At 42.3% G+C, this 15287-nt stretch overlaps 1 protein-coding gene across 2 annotated transcripts in view; it reads left to right on the forward strand.

Annotated features, from left to right (window-relative positions):
* Positions 1-702: 702 nt before the first annotated feature.
* LOC135551021 (ubiquitin carboxyl-terminal hydrolase CYLD-like) overlaps positions 703-15287 on the forward strand; it is a 40082-nt gene continuing 25497 nt past the window's right edge. The window contains exons 1-6 of one of the 2 annotated variants that reach the window (XM_064982384.1): positions 703-1113; positions 3730-4104; positions 10239-10408; positions 11774-12017; positions 13555-13863; positions 15075-15180. In XM_064982384.1, coding sequence (XP_064838456.1) covers positions 4027-4104; positions 10239-10408; positions 11774-12017; positions 13555-13863; positions 15075-15180 — 907 coding nt within the window. In that variant the 5' untranslated portion in view covers positions 703-1113; positions 3730-4026. The remainder of the gene's footprint in view (positions 1114-3729; positions 4105-10238; positions 10409-11773; positions 12018-13554; positions 13864-15074; positions 15181-15287) is intronic. The other variant, XM_064982394.1, reaches the window with a different exon arrangement.

A 15287-nucleotide genomic window follows, 5' to 3' on the forward strand; every position in this document is an offset into this window, starting at 1 on the left:
GACCTTAATTGCCTACCGTTTGTAAGCTGTTAGTGTCTTAAAGACCGTTCCACAGGTGCATGTTCATTAATTATTTATGGTTCATTGAACAAACATGGGAAACAGTGTTTAAACCCTTTACAATGAAGATCTGTGAAGCTATTTGGATTTTTACGAATTATCTTTGAAAGACAGGGTCCTGATAAAGGGACGTTTCTTTTTTTACTGAGTATATGTTACTTTTTCCTTGACTGGAATATTGCATATAGATCAGGCCAAGATCGAGGCACGATGGCTTCAACACAGCGTCCCCTATATGTCATCTAGTGTACAGGGTCTACCAGTGTTATCACTAGTTAGCCCAGCCACAACGTCAAAATGGGCCATATCGTAAAAATTCACGGGGGAAAAATTGCCTTTTGGTCTTATTTTAATGTTAGGGTTAGACATACGGTTAGCAGTGTGGTTAATGTTATGGCTATGTTTAAATTAAAACGTTAAGAAGATATATTGTAGAAATAGGCGGGCTTTAAGGCTTTGTGGTTGTTTAACTAGTGAAGACCGTCTGCCAGGGAGATGAATACAGGTTTAGAAACTGTTACTCGAGAGAACCACTCATTCGCAGATTCTTCAATACCCGTCAACCAAACTCGTGGGAAAACCCCGGGGGGTGGGACTTAATGATTAAACTGAAACCCAGCCTATTGGCACTTGTGATGGATGCAGATTGGCCAATGGGTTATGATTTGGCATATTTTCAGGAGACAAATATTTCGGGGTCTATTGGTTCTGTAAATTATCTTTATTCCTCTCGCTATAAGGCCTGACTTATTTTGTCTGTCACGTAATATATGTTTTGTGTGTCAGTATTTAATAGTATAGTCTAAGAGTCGTTCAGAAAAATATTTAAAAGCCGTAGATAACATGCTCTTGTTGCATGGGACAGCTAGCTATCCATACTAGCTACTCTGTCTAGCTAATTTCGAGGCTGTCATATATCAATTATCAGCTGGCTTGCTATCAACAAGCTAGCCAGTTAATTGTACAAACGTTTCAAAACGTCAGCTACTAAAGGACAGCATTGGAATGAGCAGGTGACATGACACTCCAGCACTGAATTGACGTTTAAAAAAGGTAAGAAAACGAGCTAGCTAACGACGTTATGTTACAATGATAGCTATATTTCATGTTTGCTTCCTCGTCATACGTCAGATTATGATATGGATGCACTTGATCAAATATTGCATGGTTTGCTATACTGGCTAGCTAGCCCTACAGCAAACATGTCCTAGTATGTGTGCTGTTTTACACTAATTGACATGTTCCATGTGTGTTTTCTCAATGAGGGTCCTTCCTCATCCATGATTAAGCAAGGCTTGGCAGTGACACATTCTTCCTTCTTCTCTCACGCATCATCATCATCATCACTCGCTGCTGCTGACTGGCTTGATTCAGTGATGTCACTGATGGAATATGCAAGACCACTGCTGCAATGATGATACAATTACTCTGCTGTTAATAATATTTAATCTGTTGGGGCTTTTGAATGTTGTGATGGTGTGTTTAAATAGTCAGTGTTACATCCCAGTCATTTTATTTTCAGGAAGTCAGCACCATCAGTATGTGGCTATATTGTACTTCACACATTCATACTGTTAAAAGGCAAAGCAAAAGGGACAAGTGGGCTACTTTCAGATGTAGTTGTCAGATAATGCCCATGTAAGCAGTAAGCACTGCAGTAGTGCATGTTGTTGACCAAGGGTCATTAAATTATGCGTATTTTGAAAGGGTAGTAGGCCTTTTGCCCTCACTCCTTCCTTATGGTAGACTGTTAGAATAACATCACAACATAGTAATTGTCTGTCATGTTATTTTGCTCACTCCATGCTCCCTCCTCAAGCTCAAATAGGGGCATGATAAACAACAAGTCCTCTGTGAAAATTTGAACTGTGAAAATTGATGTTATGCACAGATACGCAGCCTAAGAGGAGTTGCAATGCAAACCAAGGCTAACACAGCGGCACCCTGTCATAGATTAAAAATATATATATATTATTTAACCTTTATTTAACTAGGCAAGTTAGTTAGAAGTTAGAAGTTAGAAGAAATTCCGGCCAAACTCTAACATTGACAAAGCTGGGCCAATTGTGCGCTGCCGTATGGGACTCCCAATCATGGCCGGTTGTGATACAGCCTGGAATTGAACCAGGGTCTGTAGTGATGCCTCTAGCACTGAGATGCTGTGCCTTAGACCGCTGCGCCAATCAGGATCCCCAACTTGCTTGATTGATGCACAGACATGAGGTGTGAATAGCCTAGATGTGAGAGTGGCCAGAGAACCATAAAGAGGAGTCATGTCAGAGGTGCTTGGATCCCCCCTTCATATTGGGGTTGTCAAAACAGGTCGACCCTCTATTAAAGTGGCGGTGACTCTGTTTGTCAGGAAGAGGCGTTTGACTGCTTTAGTCTGAATTCCCCTTCACAGCTCCCTTAACACACTCTGACCATATCTGATCATCACACAGCTAGGGGAAATCCAAAATTTCTCAAATTCTGAGTCAGGCCCGAGTGAGTTTTGAATAACGTGTTTATAACGGTGTGTTTGAATAACGGCTGGCTTAGAATCCATTTGTGTTAATATTGACTGTAGTACCAAGGCCTATGCGACATCACCCATTTCTCATCTTAAGAGGAGAGTATCAACAGGTTTTGAGCATATTGTCTGCCTCCTTCAAAATTGCCTTCAGGGTAAAGCCATTTGAATTCAGTCTGTTTTTGGACAGCATCCCATGGAAGAAGTGTTAAGAAGGTGACTTTTTGGACCTGAATGCCAAAACATTCAGGAGATAAAGGTGCTCAAAGTTGACTTATTTTGCATACCCCACCATACCATGAGACATCCGTGTCTTCGTCACTGGAAAAGATAAGTGGTTCAGCTTGATATCATGTCAAACTATTTTATTATTTCTTGAAATGAAGCATTTTAATTTAATTAGATATTTCTTTTTCCATAAACTATTAAATAGGTTGACAACCCTGTTTGTAAACTTTTCAATTATGTCAATCCCAAACTCTTAATTTTTTTCTAGTGATGATGACATTGATGTTTCATGGTATGGTTTGGTATGCAAAATAAGTCAACTTTGAGCACCTTTATCTCCTGAATGTTTTGGCATTCAGCTACAAAGTCACTTCCTGAGCACTTCTACAATGGGCAAATATGTATGGAAGGTTTCGTTTAAATCAAAAGGGAGCTGTCAAAAAGGGATTGAATTCAAATCAATTTTACCCGTATGTCAAATAGGTTTGTCAGGAATCAGAATACAGGTAGTAACTTTTTTGGCCTATCTGGTTGCAAGATACCGATAGTACACAAGGTTAGGCCTAAGCATGTTTGTGCTCAACTGGTTTTCACCGTCAGTGTTATGAGGTACAGTAGCAGCCTTTAGCTAATGGTGCAATCAGGACTACATTCTAATGAGGCTACATCCTGTTTGTTTAGATACCAGTTTGAAAATCATTTATTCAGAGCTTATCCCAAATTTGTGTTGCCTAAATGTTTTGTTGTTTTCCCAAAAGGCTCAATGCTTATTTGGGTTAATATAGCCTAGCCATAGGCCAATTTTTGGGGAGAGAAATTGAGCTGATATTTATGATAAGTCAGTGATTTAATACAATTAACCTGGAGGCATTCCATGACCTTTTAACAACATTGTCATAATAACAGCATGCCTTTCTTTTCATACACAGGTCCTTCAAAGTACATTGGGGCATGCAGGCAGACAGTTGAGACCATTATGAGGGCACCCCAGGTCAGCAGGAGCCTGTGAACGGCCATAACACCCTCTGTCTACTCTCTAACCAGACAACCTTCCCCTCAGGTGTTAGGCCAAGTTTCTCTCTCACCCCTGTTATGCCCCTTTCACTGCTTTGGGGATAGAGGAACGTCCATAAAGGGAAGAGAGAGGGGCTTCATATTGGGTTAGGAAGACAAGCGGACCTTGTATTTCCCCCTGCTATGCCCCAGCTGACCCAGCCCCTACAGCCATGAGCTCTGCCCTGTGGAGCCAGGAGAAGCCCAGTGGGGGCTTCAGGGAGGACTGGCGCTTCTACATGGTGGTCAAGGTAAATATTAATATGTTTAAAGAGCCATTGAATATTCCGAATGTCACCTGTGTTTTTCTGTTGCCAGATTTCAGTCTTGTACAGTGGTTGCCCCACTAAATGTTTTGCGATTATGCTGCAGTATTTTGTGGTTTAGTATGGTACAGGGGTAGCACAGAGCAACACATTAAGGGGCATTGCACTAATAATGGCGCTGACTAGGGAAATGTTCCCACTGTTCTTAGTGCCAGTCTGCACATTCAAACTAATACAATGTAACTAATAATGGCATATTTATGCTTACGCTAATACAATAATGACAAAAATACTCTTTCAAAATGCCGACGTTTATTTAGTTATGGCTCCATAATGAATTACTATGGGAATAAATACCACTGAATTACAGAAATATTGGAACAAAGTTGTCTAAAGGTAAACAAATTGTTGCTTACTGGAAAATACTCTTTCAAACACACACGGTCACGTTGTACAGCGCCATTATGGCTGCTAGCAGGTAGCTGGAGAATAGACTTGCCTAGAAGGAGGTTAGGGGGAGAATTCTAAGTTAGGTTTGCTGTATCACAACCGGCCGTGATTGGTTGCAATTTTCAGTTTGAGGCGGCTTTTGGTTTTAATTTAGAATCCTCCAATCCTCTATATGTATATATTGACGGAGAGTCATGTCATATTTTTCAATATACTGTAGGCCTACCATAGGTGACCTGAGTCTCACTGGTGTTGAGTAATGTACTGTTAAAAGTGGCTTAGGTCTTATTTATTTAAAGAGCATATTGAAGTTCCATCCTAATGGAAACCCAGATGTTTTTTTGTTTTTCTTGGAATAGAAACACCATAATATTAATCAAATTAGTTAAGCAAGTACCAGTGAAAAGTTTGGTCACATCTAGGTTTTTTAAACTATTTTCTATGTTGCCGAGTAATAGTGAAGACGTCACAACTATGAAATAACACATATGGAGTCACTTAACACAATTCCTATTTACAGTTGAAGTCGAAAGTTTACATGCACTTAGTCATTAAAGTCATTGAAACTCGTTTTTCAACAACTCCACAAATTTCTTGTTAACAAATAGTTTTGGCAAGTCGGTTAGGAAATCTACTTTGTGCATGACACAAATCATTTTTCCAACAATTGTTTACAGACAGATTATTTCACTTATAATGCACTGTATCACAATTCCAGTGGGTCAGAAGATTATACACTAAGTTGATTATGCCTTTAAACAGCTTGGATAATTCCAGAAAATGATGTCATGGCTTTAGAAGGTTCTGATAGGCTAATTGACATAATTTGAGTCAATTGGAGGTGTACCTGTGGAATAGAGGTCGACCGATTTTAATTGGAATGGCCGATTTTAATTAGGGCCGATTTCAAGTTTTCATAACAATCGGTAATCAGCATTTTTGGACACCAATTGTTAAAGGTAAAAAAATATATTTTTAACTTGGCAAGTCAGTTCAGAAAACATTCTTATTTTCAATAACTGCCTAGGAATGGTGGGTTAACTGCCTTGTTCAGGGGCAGAACGACAGACTTTTACTTTGTCAGCTCGGGGATTCGATCTTGCAACCTTCCGGTTACTCGTCCAACGCTCTAACCACCTGCCTTACATTGCACTCCACGAGGAGCCTGACTACCTGTTATGCGAGTGCAGCAAGAAGCCAAGGTAAGTTGCTAGCTAGCATTAAACTTATCTTATAAAAAACAATTAACCTTAACATAATCACTAGTTAACTACACATGGTTAATTGTATTACTAGCTGTCCTGCGTTGCATATAATCGATGCGGTGCTTGTTAATTTCTCATCGAATCACAGCCTACTTCTCCAAACGGGTGATGATTTAACAAGCTCATTTGCGAAAAAAGCACTGTCGTTGCACCAATGTGTACCTACCCATAAACATCAATGCCTTTCTTTAAAATCAATACACAAGTATATATTTTTAAACCTGCATATTTAGTTAATTTTGCCTGCTAATATGACTTTCTTTCAACTAGGGAAATTGTGTAACTTCTCTTGCGTTCCGTGCAAGCAGTCAGGGTATATGCAGCAGGTTGAGCCACCTGGCTCGTTGCGAACTGTGAAGACCATTTATTCCTAACAAAGACCGTAATTAATTTGCCAGAATTGTACATAATTATGACGTAACATTGAAGGTTGTACAATGTAATAGCAATATTTAGATTTAGGGATGCCACCCGTTAGATAAAATACGGAACGGTTCCATATTTCACTGAAAGAATAAAAGTTTTGTTTTCGAAATGATAAGTTCCGGTTTTGACCATATTAATGACCTAAGGCTCGTATTTCTGTGTGTTATTATGGTATAGTTAAGTCTATGATTTGATAGAGCAGTCTGACTGAGCGGTGGTAGGCAGCAGCAGGCTTGTAAGCATTAATTCAAACAACACTTTCGTGCATTTGCCAGCAGCTCTTCGTTGTGCTGCAAGCATTAAGCTGTTTATGACTTCAAGCCTATCAACTCCCAAGATTAGGCTGGTGTAACCAATGTGAAATGGCTAGCTAGTTAGCGGGTTGCGCTAGTAGCGTTTCATACGGTGACGGCACTCGCTATGAGACCTTGAAGTAGTTGTTCCCCTTGCACTGCAAGGGCCGCGCAATGGATAGCGATGCTTTAAGGGTGGCTGTTTTCGATGTGTTCCTGGTTCGAGCCCAGGTAGGGGCGAGGAGAGGGACAGAAGCTATACTGTTACACTGGCAATGCTAAAGTGCCTATAAGAACATCCAATAGTCAAAGGTATATGAAATACAAATGGTATAGAGATAAATATTCCTATAATAACTACAACCTAAAACTTCTTACCTGGGAATATTGAAGACTCATATTAAAAGGAACCACCAGCTTTCATATGTTCTCATGTTCTGAGCAAGGAACTTAAATGTTAGCTTTTTTACATGGCACATATTGCACTTTTACTTGTTTTGCATTATTTAAACCAAATTGAACATGTTTCATTTATTTGAGGCTAAATTGTTTTCATTGGTGTATTCTATTAAGTTAAAATAAGTGTTCATTTAGTATTGTTGTAATTGTCATTATTACAAATAAATTAATCGGCCGATTTAATCGGCATCGGCTTTTTTTTGGGTCCTCCAATAATCGGTATCGGCGTTGAAAAATCATAATCGGTCGACCTCTACTGTGGATGTATTTCAAGGCCAACCTTCAAACTCAGTTCCTCTTTGCTTGACATCATGGGAAAATCAAAAGAAACCAGCCAAGACCTCAGAAGAAAATTGTAGACCTCCACAAGTCTGGTTCATCCTTGGGAGCAATTTCCAAATGCCTGAAGGTACCACATTCATTTGTACAAACAATAGTAAGCAAGTATAAATATCATGGGACCACGTAGCTGTGGTACCACTCAGGAAGGAGACGTGTTCTGTCTCCTGCAGATGAATGTACTTTGGTGTGAAAAGTGCAAATCAATCCCAGAATAACAGCAATGGACCCTGTGAAGATGCTGGAGGGAACTAGTACAAAAGTATCTTTTTCCACAGTAAAACGAGTCCTATATCGACATAACCTTAAAGGCCGCTTAGCAAGGAAGAAGCCACTGCTCCAAAACCGCCATAGAAAAGCCAGACTACGGTTTGCAACTGCACATGGGGACAAAGGTGCTACTTTTTGGAGAAATGTCCTCTGGTCTGATGAAGCAAAAAATATAACTGTTTGGGCGTAATGACCATCATTATGTTTGGAGGAAAAAGGGGGAGGCTTGCAAGCCGAAGAACACCATCTCAAACGTGAAGCACGGGGGTGGCAGCATCATGTTGGGGGGGTGCTTTGCTGCAGGAGGGACTGGTGCACTTAACAAAATAGATGGCATCATGAGGGAGGAACATTGTGGCTATATTGACGCAACATCTCAAGACATCAATCAGGAAGTTAAATCTTGGTCACAAATGGGTCTTCTAAATGGACAATGACCCCAAGCATACTTCCAAAGTTGTGGCAAAATGGCTTAAGGACAACAAAGTCAAGGTATTGGAGTGGCCATCACAAAGCCCTGACCTCAATCCTATAGAACATTTGTGGGCAGAACTGAAAAAGCATGTGCGAGCAAGGGGGCCTAAAAACCTGACTCAGTTACACCAGCTCCGTCAGGAGGAATGGGCCAAAATTCACCCAACATATTATGGAAAGCTTGTGGAAGGCTACCTGAAGCATTTGGCCCAAGTTAAACTATTTAAAGGCAATGCTACCAAATACTAATTGAGTGTATGTAAAGTTTTTACCCACTGGGAATGTGATGAAAGAAATAAAAGCTGAAACAAATCTTTCTACTATTTTTGTGACATTTCACATTCTTAAAATAAAGTGGTGACCCTACTGCCCTAAAACAGGGATTTGTTTTACTAGGATTAAATGTCAGGAATTGTGAACATTCAGTTTAAATGTATTTGGCTTAGGTGTATGTAAACTTCTGACTTCATCTGTACATGGAAAGCCTACTCCTTCCTCCCCGCCGGGGTATTGAACCCAGGTCTTCCGCGTGCTCGCACGACACTGCGATTCTTTAGCTAAATAGCCCAGAACTGTCTACTCCCGACCATCACGTTGTACAGTGCCATATTTTCCATTCCATCCTAATGGAACCCCAGAGGGCTTTTTGTATTTATTGGAATAGAAACACCATAAAATGAATCAAATTAATTAAGCAACATTTCTTAAAATCTGTTCTTACATTTACATTTAAGTCATTTAGCAGACGCTCTTATCCAGAGCGACTTACAAATTGGTGAATTCACCTTCTGACGTCCAGTGGAACAGCCACTTTACAATAGTGCATCTAAATCATTTAAGGGGGGTGAGAAGGATTACTTTATCCTATCCTAGGTATTCCTTGAAGAGGTGGGGTTTCAGGTGTCTCCGGAAGGTGGTGATTGACTCCGCTGTCCTGGCGTCGTGAGGGAGTTTGTTCCACCATTGGGGGGCCAGAGCAGCGAACAGTTTTGACTGGGCTGAGCGGGAACTGTACTTCCTCAGTGGTAGGGAGGCGAGCAGGCCAGAGGTGGATGAACGCAGTGCCCTTGTTTGGGTGTAGGGCCTGATCAGAGCCTGGAGGTACTGCGGTGGCGTTCCCCTCACAGCTCCGTAGGCAAGCACCATGGTCTTGTAAAACCTTCTTACAAAAAAAAAGGTTTTAAATTCTCTAGTACAGCCACTATTGAAGGCTATCAAATGCTTCTCAAAGATTCCCTCTGGTGGTCAAACTAGTACTAACTAGCATTAATGGTACTAAATGGATGGCACTTAAATAACGTTCCATAGAATTTTGCAGCTGTGCTGCAGTACACTGCAACTTTTAAAGGACGAACCACTGTTGGTGTGTTTCCTGACCGTTAATGATTCTTGTCTCCCATGAGACACTGTAGACATGGAAGCCCATTTTACTTCCTCAAAATCCCCAGAATTAAGATACCTGTAATTTATTTTGAAGTTTTTGCCATTGATGTTTTTATATATATATATTTTTTTTACATCTAACTAAGGTGTTTGGTGCAGTATTTCTCAAGTAAAAAAAAAATGTGACATGTCTTATTTAAACAGTCTCACTGTCTATGCTATTGGATAGAGAGTAATCACTGCAGCTGTTCACCCCATGTTGATGTACTAATGGACATCGTCAAATCAAAACCCTATCTTCGTTTACCCATTGTGATTCACAGATGTTCCAAACTCTGTTTAGACTGACTTATTGAGCAAAATTATCCTATTGACACTAGAATAACTTTCTGGCTCAAATCGATTCCAAATAAGCCATTTTTAAAGGGATTCGTTGCTTTTTAAAAGCAGTTGCTCTTTAAAAAATTCCAGAATTTCGCTAGGGTTATTCAAGATTTTTATTCAAGAAGGCTTGTTTATCGAAAGGTTTATTTTGTGTTTCATATTTTGTTGTTTTGGCTATTGTGTGTTTTTGGAATAAATTCCGGAAGATAAGTCCTGATGTACTAATGAGTATCTTCGATTATGTTTGGATTGGCTCTTTATTCCCTATATAATGCACTATATCTGCCCAATGGGCCCTGGTCAAAATCAGTGTAGGGAATAGGGTGGCATTTCTAACAGACAGAGACCCTTAATAACTCAACACAATTCTACTAAGGAGTGTACAGTGGAGAAGCCCCCCCAGAAGACCTTGAGGATCCCCCGGGGCAGCCTGGGACAGGCCTGCCAGGAGAGGAACAGCCTGGGGCGCACGCTGCCCCCCAGCAAAGGCAAGAGGAGCCTACGCGTCCTGGACCAGACCAACGTGGTGCTGAGCCTGGATGAGCGGTTGGTCTAATTAATGGATAGTGACACTATCATGCTATATTGCAATTTTATATAAAGACAATACAAAACAACAACAATACTCACATTTGACATACACTCCATGACTAAAAGTTTGTGGACACCTGCTGATCAAACATCTCATTCTAAAATCATGAGCATTATATGGAGTTGTTCCACCTTTTGCTTCTATAACAGCCTCTACTCTTCTGGGAAGAATTTTCACATGATGTTGGAACATTGCTGCAGTGACTTGCTTCCATTCAGCAACAAAAGCATTCATGAGGTCGGGCACTGATGTTGGGCGATTAGGCCTGGCTCACAATCGGCGTTCCAAATCATCCCAAAGGTTTTTGATGGGGTTGAGGTCAGGGGTTGAGGTCAGGGCTCTGTGCAGGCCAGTCCTAATCACATGACAATGCACTGGGGCATTGTCATGCTGAAACAGGAAAGGTTGCCACAAAGTTGGAAGCACAGAATCGTCCAGAATGTAATTGTATGCTGTAGCGTTAAGATTTCCCTCCACTGGATTTATGAGGCCTAGCCCGAACCATTAAAAACAGCCCCAGACCATTATTCCTCCTCCACCAAACTTTACAGTTGGCACTATGCATTGGGGCTAGTGTTCTCCTGGCATCCGCCAAACCCAGGTTTGTCTGTCGCACTGCCAGATGGTGAAGCGCAAATCATCACTCTAGATAATGTTTCCACTGCTCCAGAGTCCAATGGCAGTGAGCTTTACACCACTCCAGCCGACCCTTGGCATTGCGCATGGTGGTCTTAGGCTTGTGTGCGGCTGCTCGGCCATGGAAACCCATTTCATGTCACCGCCGACGAACAGTTATTGTGCAGATGTTGCTTTCAGAGGCAGTTTGGAACTTGGTAGTGAGTGTTGCAACCGAGAACAGACTATTTTTACGCCCTTCAGTACTCGCGGTCCCTTTCTGTGAGTTTTTGTGGCCTACCACTTCGTGGCTGAGCTGTTGTTGCTCCTAGACGTTTCCACTTCACAATAACAGCACTTACAGTTGATCGGAGCAGGGCAGAAATTTGACTAACTGACTTGTTGGAAAGGTGGCATCCTATGACGGTGCCACATTGAAAGTCACTGAGCTCTTTAGTAAGGCCATTCTACTGCCAATGTTTATCTATGAGGAGTATATGGCTCTGTGCTCGATTTTTATACACCTGTCAGCAACTGGTTTGGCTGAAATAGCCAAATCCACTAAATTGAAGGTGTGTCCACATACTTTTGTACAAATAGTGTATGATATATTGACTTAAAAAAAAGAAACTTTTTAATATTTTCTTGTTTTCCTCTGGGATTCAAATGTACATCTTGTTGTGTTTGATTTGCAACCAAATCAGGGACGTCCTGGAGCTGGATGAGAAGCTAGCTGAGCTGCTGTTCCCCATCACCAACTGTGAGGAGCGCTATGCCCTGCTGTGCAACAAGCCCAGGCTGGAGCGGGCCAGAGACATCGACTGTGGCTCCAAGGTGCGCGTGCAGCTGCGTTCGGGGGATGAACCTTTGCCCGGGGTAGTCCGATTTAAAGGATCTCTCCTCCCAGACAGGGCTCTCTCCGGGGTCTGGTTTGGAGTGGAGCTGCTGGTGAGAAACCTCATCTTTACTACTGTTTTAAAATGCACTTTGTAAGCAATTGACCCTCAGTTACGTATATAGAATAACTTTATTTGCCCCAGAGGGAACTTCAGTTATGTGTAATATCGTCTGTGATTTGGTCTTTGTGAAATGTTCCCTGAGGATTTCATAACAGCTAAGCTAGTAAATGGACTCTCTCTTGCCGTAGCCTACATTCTGTAAAGATGCAGTAAAGTAGCGGGCTACAAAGGCTTGTTTATTGGAGCACAATGTTGTGTTTATTCCTCCGTGTCCAGTTGTAGGCTGTGTGAGTGGGTGAAGGAGCCGGATGAGAGGAAAGGCTGACCCTTACTCACTATAAAGGGTTTAGCACATTCTTGGGTTTCAGATCAGCGTCTTGATTGAATGCCAGACTTGTATCACGATTGAGAATACTTACCACACATTTACAGTCAACAATGTGTACTTCTGATCTTGATCATACAAACATAAATTGAACGATGCTAATACTGAAAAGCCCTACATGGCACTCAAGAAGAAGTCCAGTGTATAGGATCATGTAACTACACCTTCTAACTGTCCATTATCCCTGTGTAAGAGCAAAGATTATTCAGTTCAGGGCCTGCCGGCTACTCTCAGCAATGAAACATTTTGAGTATGCTTTTATGCCCTCCGCAGTATCGATCTCAAACCCTCATCAAACCCTCATCATCCCTATTCCCTCCCCTGTAGAATGCTGAGTAGGCATTCTGCTGAGTAGCTGAGCTCACCTCACTGTAATGACAGCTCATGCCTCTTGTATCAGCTCAGCCCAGTGCTAGGCTTTTCCTGTGATGGTAATTACACTGTTAAGGCTCGGGACAATACTGCCCCCTTTGGATGAATTGCGTGCCCATAGTAAACTGAAAAAAAATCTGTCCAAAATTGCTAATATATGCATAGAATAATAATTATTGGATAGAAAACACTCTAAAGCTTCTAAAACCGTTTGAATTATGTCTGTAAGTATAGCAGAACTCACAGGGCAGACAATCTCCCAAACTAGTTTTGGCATCTAGAAAGTTGGGGCAACTTTGACGTCATCGCCCCCACCCTTCCCAACCAGCTATGGATCTGGAAACACTTTCTATGTCTTCCGCGAGATGTCCTCTATCAGTAGAGCGTTTTAATTGCGCAAATCCCGTGGGCTTTGACCTTTTGGCAGGCAAAATAGTGGGTGTCGTGAGAAAATACATGCGGGTTCGAGCGCGAATTTTACACAGTCATCCCTCCGTTCCAGAAGGTCTAAGAAGAATTCCTTTTGTCCGGTTGAATCGCCAATTGTTTTGTACGTTTATAACATCCTAAAGGGGTGGTGCCCTTGGGGAACGTGTAGCGTGAATTAAGGTAAAGGTTAGGGAAGAGGTTAAGGGTCAGGGAAATTCTTTGGCATTACTGTGTGAAGGATGAGGGGAAGGGTTAGCGTGTCTGAGTAAGCCACATGCGACTGGCACTCACAGGTTATCCCACGTTTAACATACTGTATGTAACCTATGCCTCTACATAGGAGGAGGGCAGAGGCCAGGGCTTCACAGAGGGCTCCTACCAGGGCCGACAGCTGTTCCGCTGTGAAGATGAGTGCGGGGTGTTCGTGGCCCTGGACAAGCTGGAGCTGTGGGATGATGAGGAAGAGGAGCTGGGAGAGCTAGAGGTGGATCACGTCATCCTGGTGGAGGAGGAGATGGATTTCCATCCGCTGGAGATCAACTCCAGGGTCCTTGTCCAGACCAGAGAGGGGCCGGAGAGGGGAACCATCATCTTCTGTGACCTGCTGCCTGGGAACGAGAGCCTGGGGTACTATGTGGGAGTAGACATGGTAAGGCTTGAGACGCTGGTCCCATACTGGGGCCTTACTGAGTGGGACCTCTACAACCTTCTCCTCTCTGCTGTAGAATGGCAGACTGGCAATGTAAATACTGTCAGAGTGGAGATTACCTTTTCCTCTGCTGTTAGCACTAGGTAAAGGTGAAATGTCCTCCCTACATATATAATAATGCTATATTTATAGAACATGGCTTACAACTTGTAAATTACATCTCAAGTTAGGCAAGAGCCTAGTTCAAGTAGCCCATGTAAGGTTGTTTGTATGATTTGATTGTCTATCCAGAAAATAAAATATAATTCCTAATGTTTATTTTGCAGTCTAACAACCAGCTGCTGGTGTTGATGTTTCCTGTTGCCAATATAATCAGATGGCATAGCAGTTAAGGAAAGGGAACATGCATAATAGCGGAGGCATTTGACTGCAGGTTGTTAGTAGCAGCAGCAGTGAGCCTACTCGGTCTATTCTGGACTGGGACACACACAAAGGGCAGTAGTCATGCGGGGAGCTGGGGAGTGAGGTAAAGTTGCAGGTTGCGTCCCCATTGGCACCCTATTCCCTATGTAGTGAACTACTTTTGACTAGAGTCCTATGGGCACAAATGTAGTGCACTAAATTGGCAATGGGGTGCCATTGGGGACGCATATACAGCACTGGTCTGTATGACCAGTAGCGTGGCACAGGGCCAGCGGGTTGGCCAGGCAGTCGAGGAAAGGAGAGGAGAGTCCACTGCTCAGTCCACTCTGCTTCAGCCTCGCCCAGCATACAGAGAACATCAACAACACTCTGACACGCCATATACAAAACAGCTTAGTGTTAGGTGATATTTGTGTAACGTTTTTGTTTATTTGGATCCATTTTTGTTCACAATGGGGCCAACCTTCCAAAAGTACATAGATTAGTGTGGTGGAGTGGAGCAACCAGTACTGGAGAACTTTGACCCTGCTTCCTGGGGATTGGAATAAGCACCCCTCTGTTTTGAAGATACGGGGAGGTACATTTTGAGAAATGAGAGGGAAGGTTAAGAGGGAGTTAAAGTTCAAGTGCAGACAGAGGACCATTACTGGGTAGAGGGGGTAGTTGACTGGATAGAGAAGCGCTGTCGTGATGACAGGACTGCTGCTGAGACTGGGACTGTAAGTACAGGTTTTAGGAGATGAGGAACGCCCGCAGCAGTAATCGGTTGCTGTCTCCGGCTCTTCCAGGACAATCCTATTGGGGACTGGGATGGTGTTATCGATGGGAAGCTGCTGTGTAATTTCGCCAGTCTGGAACACACCCGTCTAGTCCCCATCTGTGACGTAATGCCAGGTGAGTCCAGTGGTCCGGTAGTCTATTCTCTCTATTTTTTTCCTCACATCAAATGTATATTGTTATTTCAATTTATTACAATTTCATCAAGTGCAAAACTATATATT

This window comes from Oncorhynchus masou, chromosome 1 (assembly GCF_036934945.1).
Source record: "Oncorhynchus masou masou isolate Uvic2021 chromosome 1, UVic_Omas_1.1, whole genome shotgun sequence".
NCBI lineage: Eukaryota > Metazoa > Chordata > Actinopteri > Salmoniformes > Salmonidae > Oncorhynchus > Oncorhynchus masou.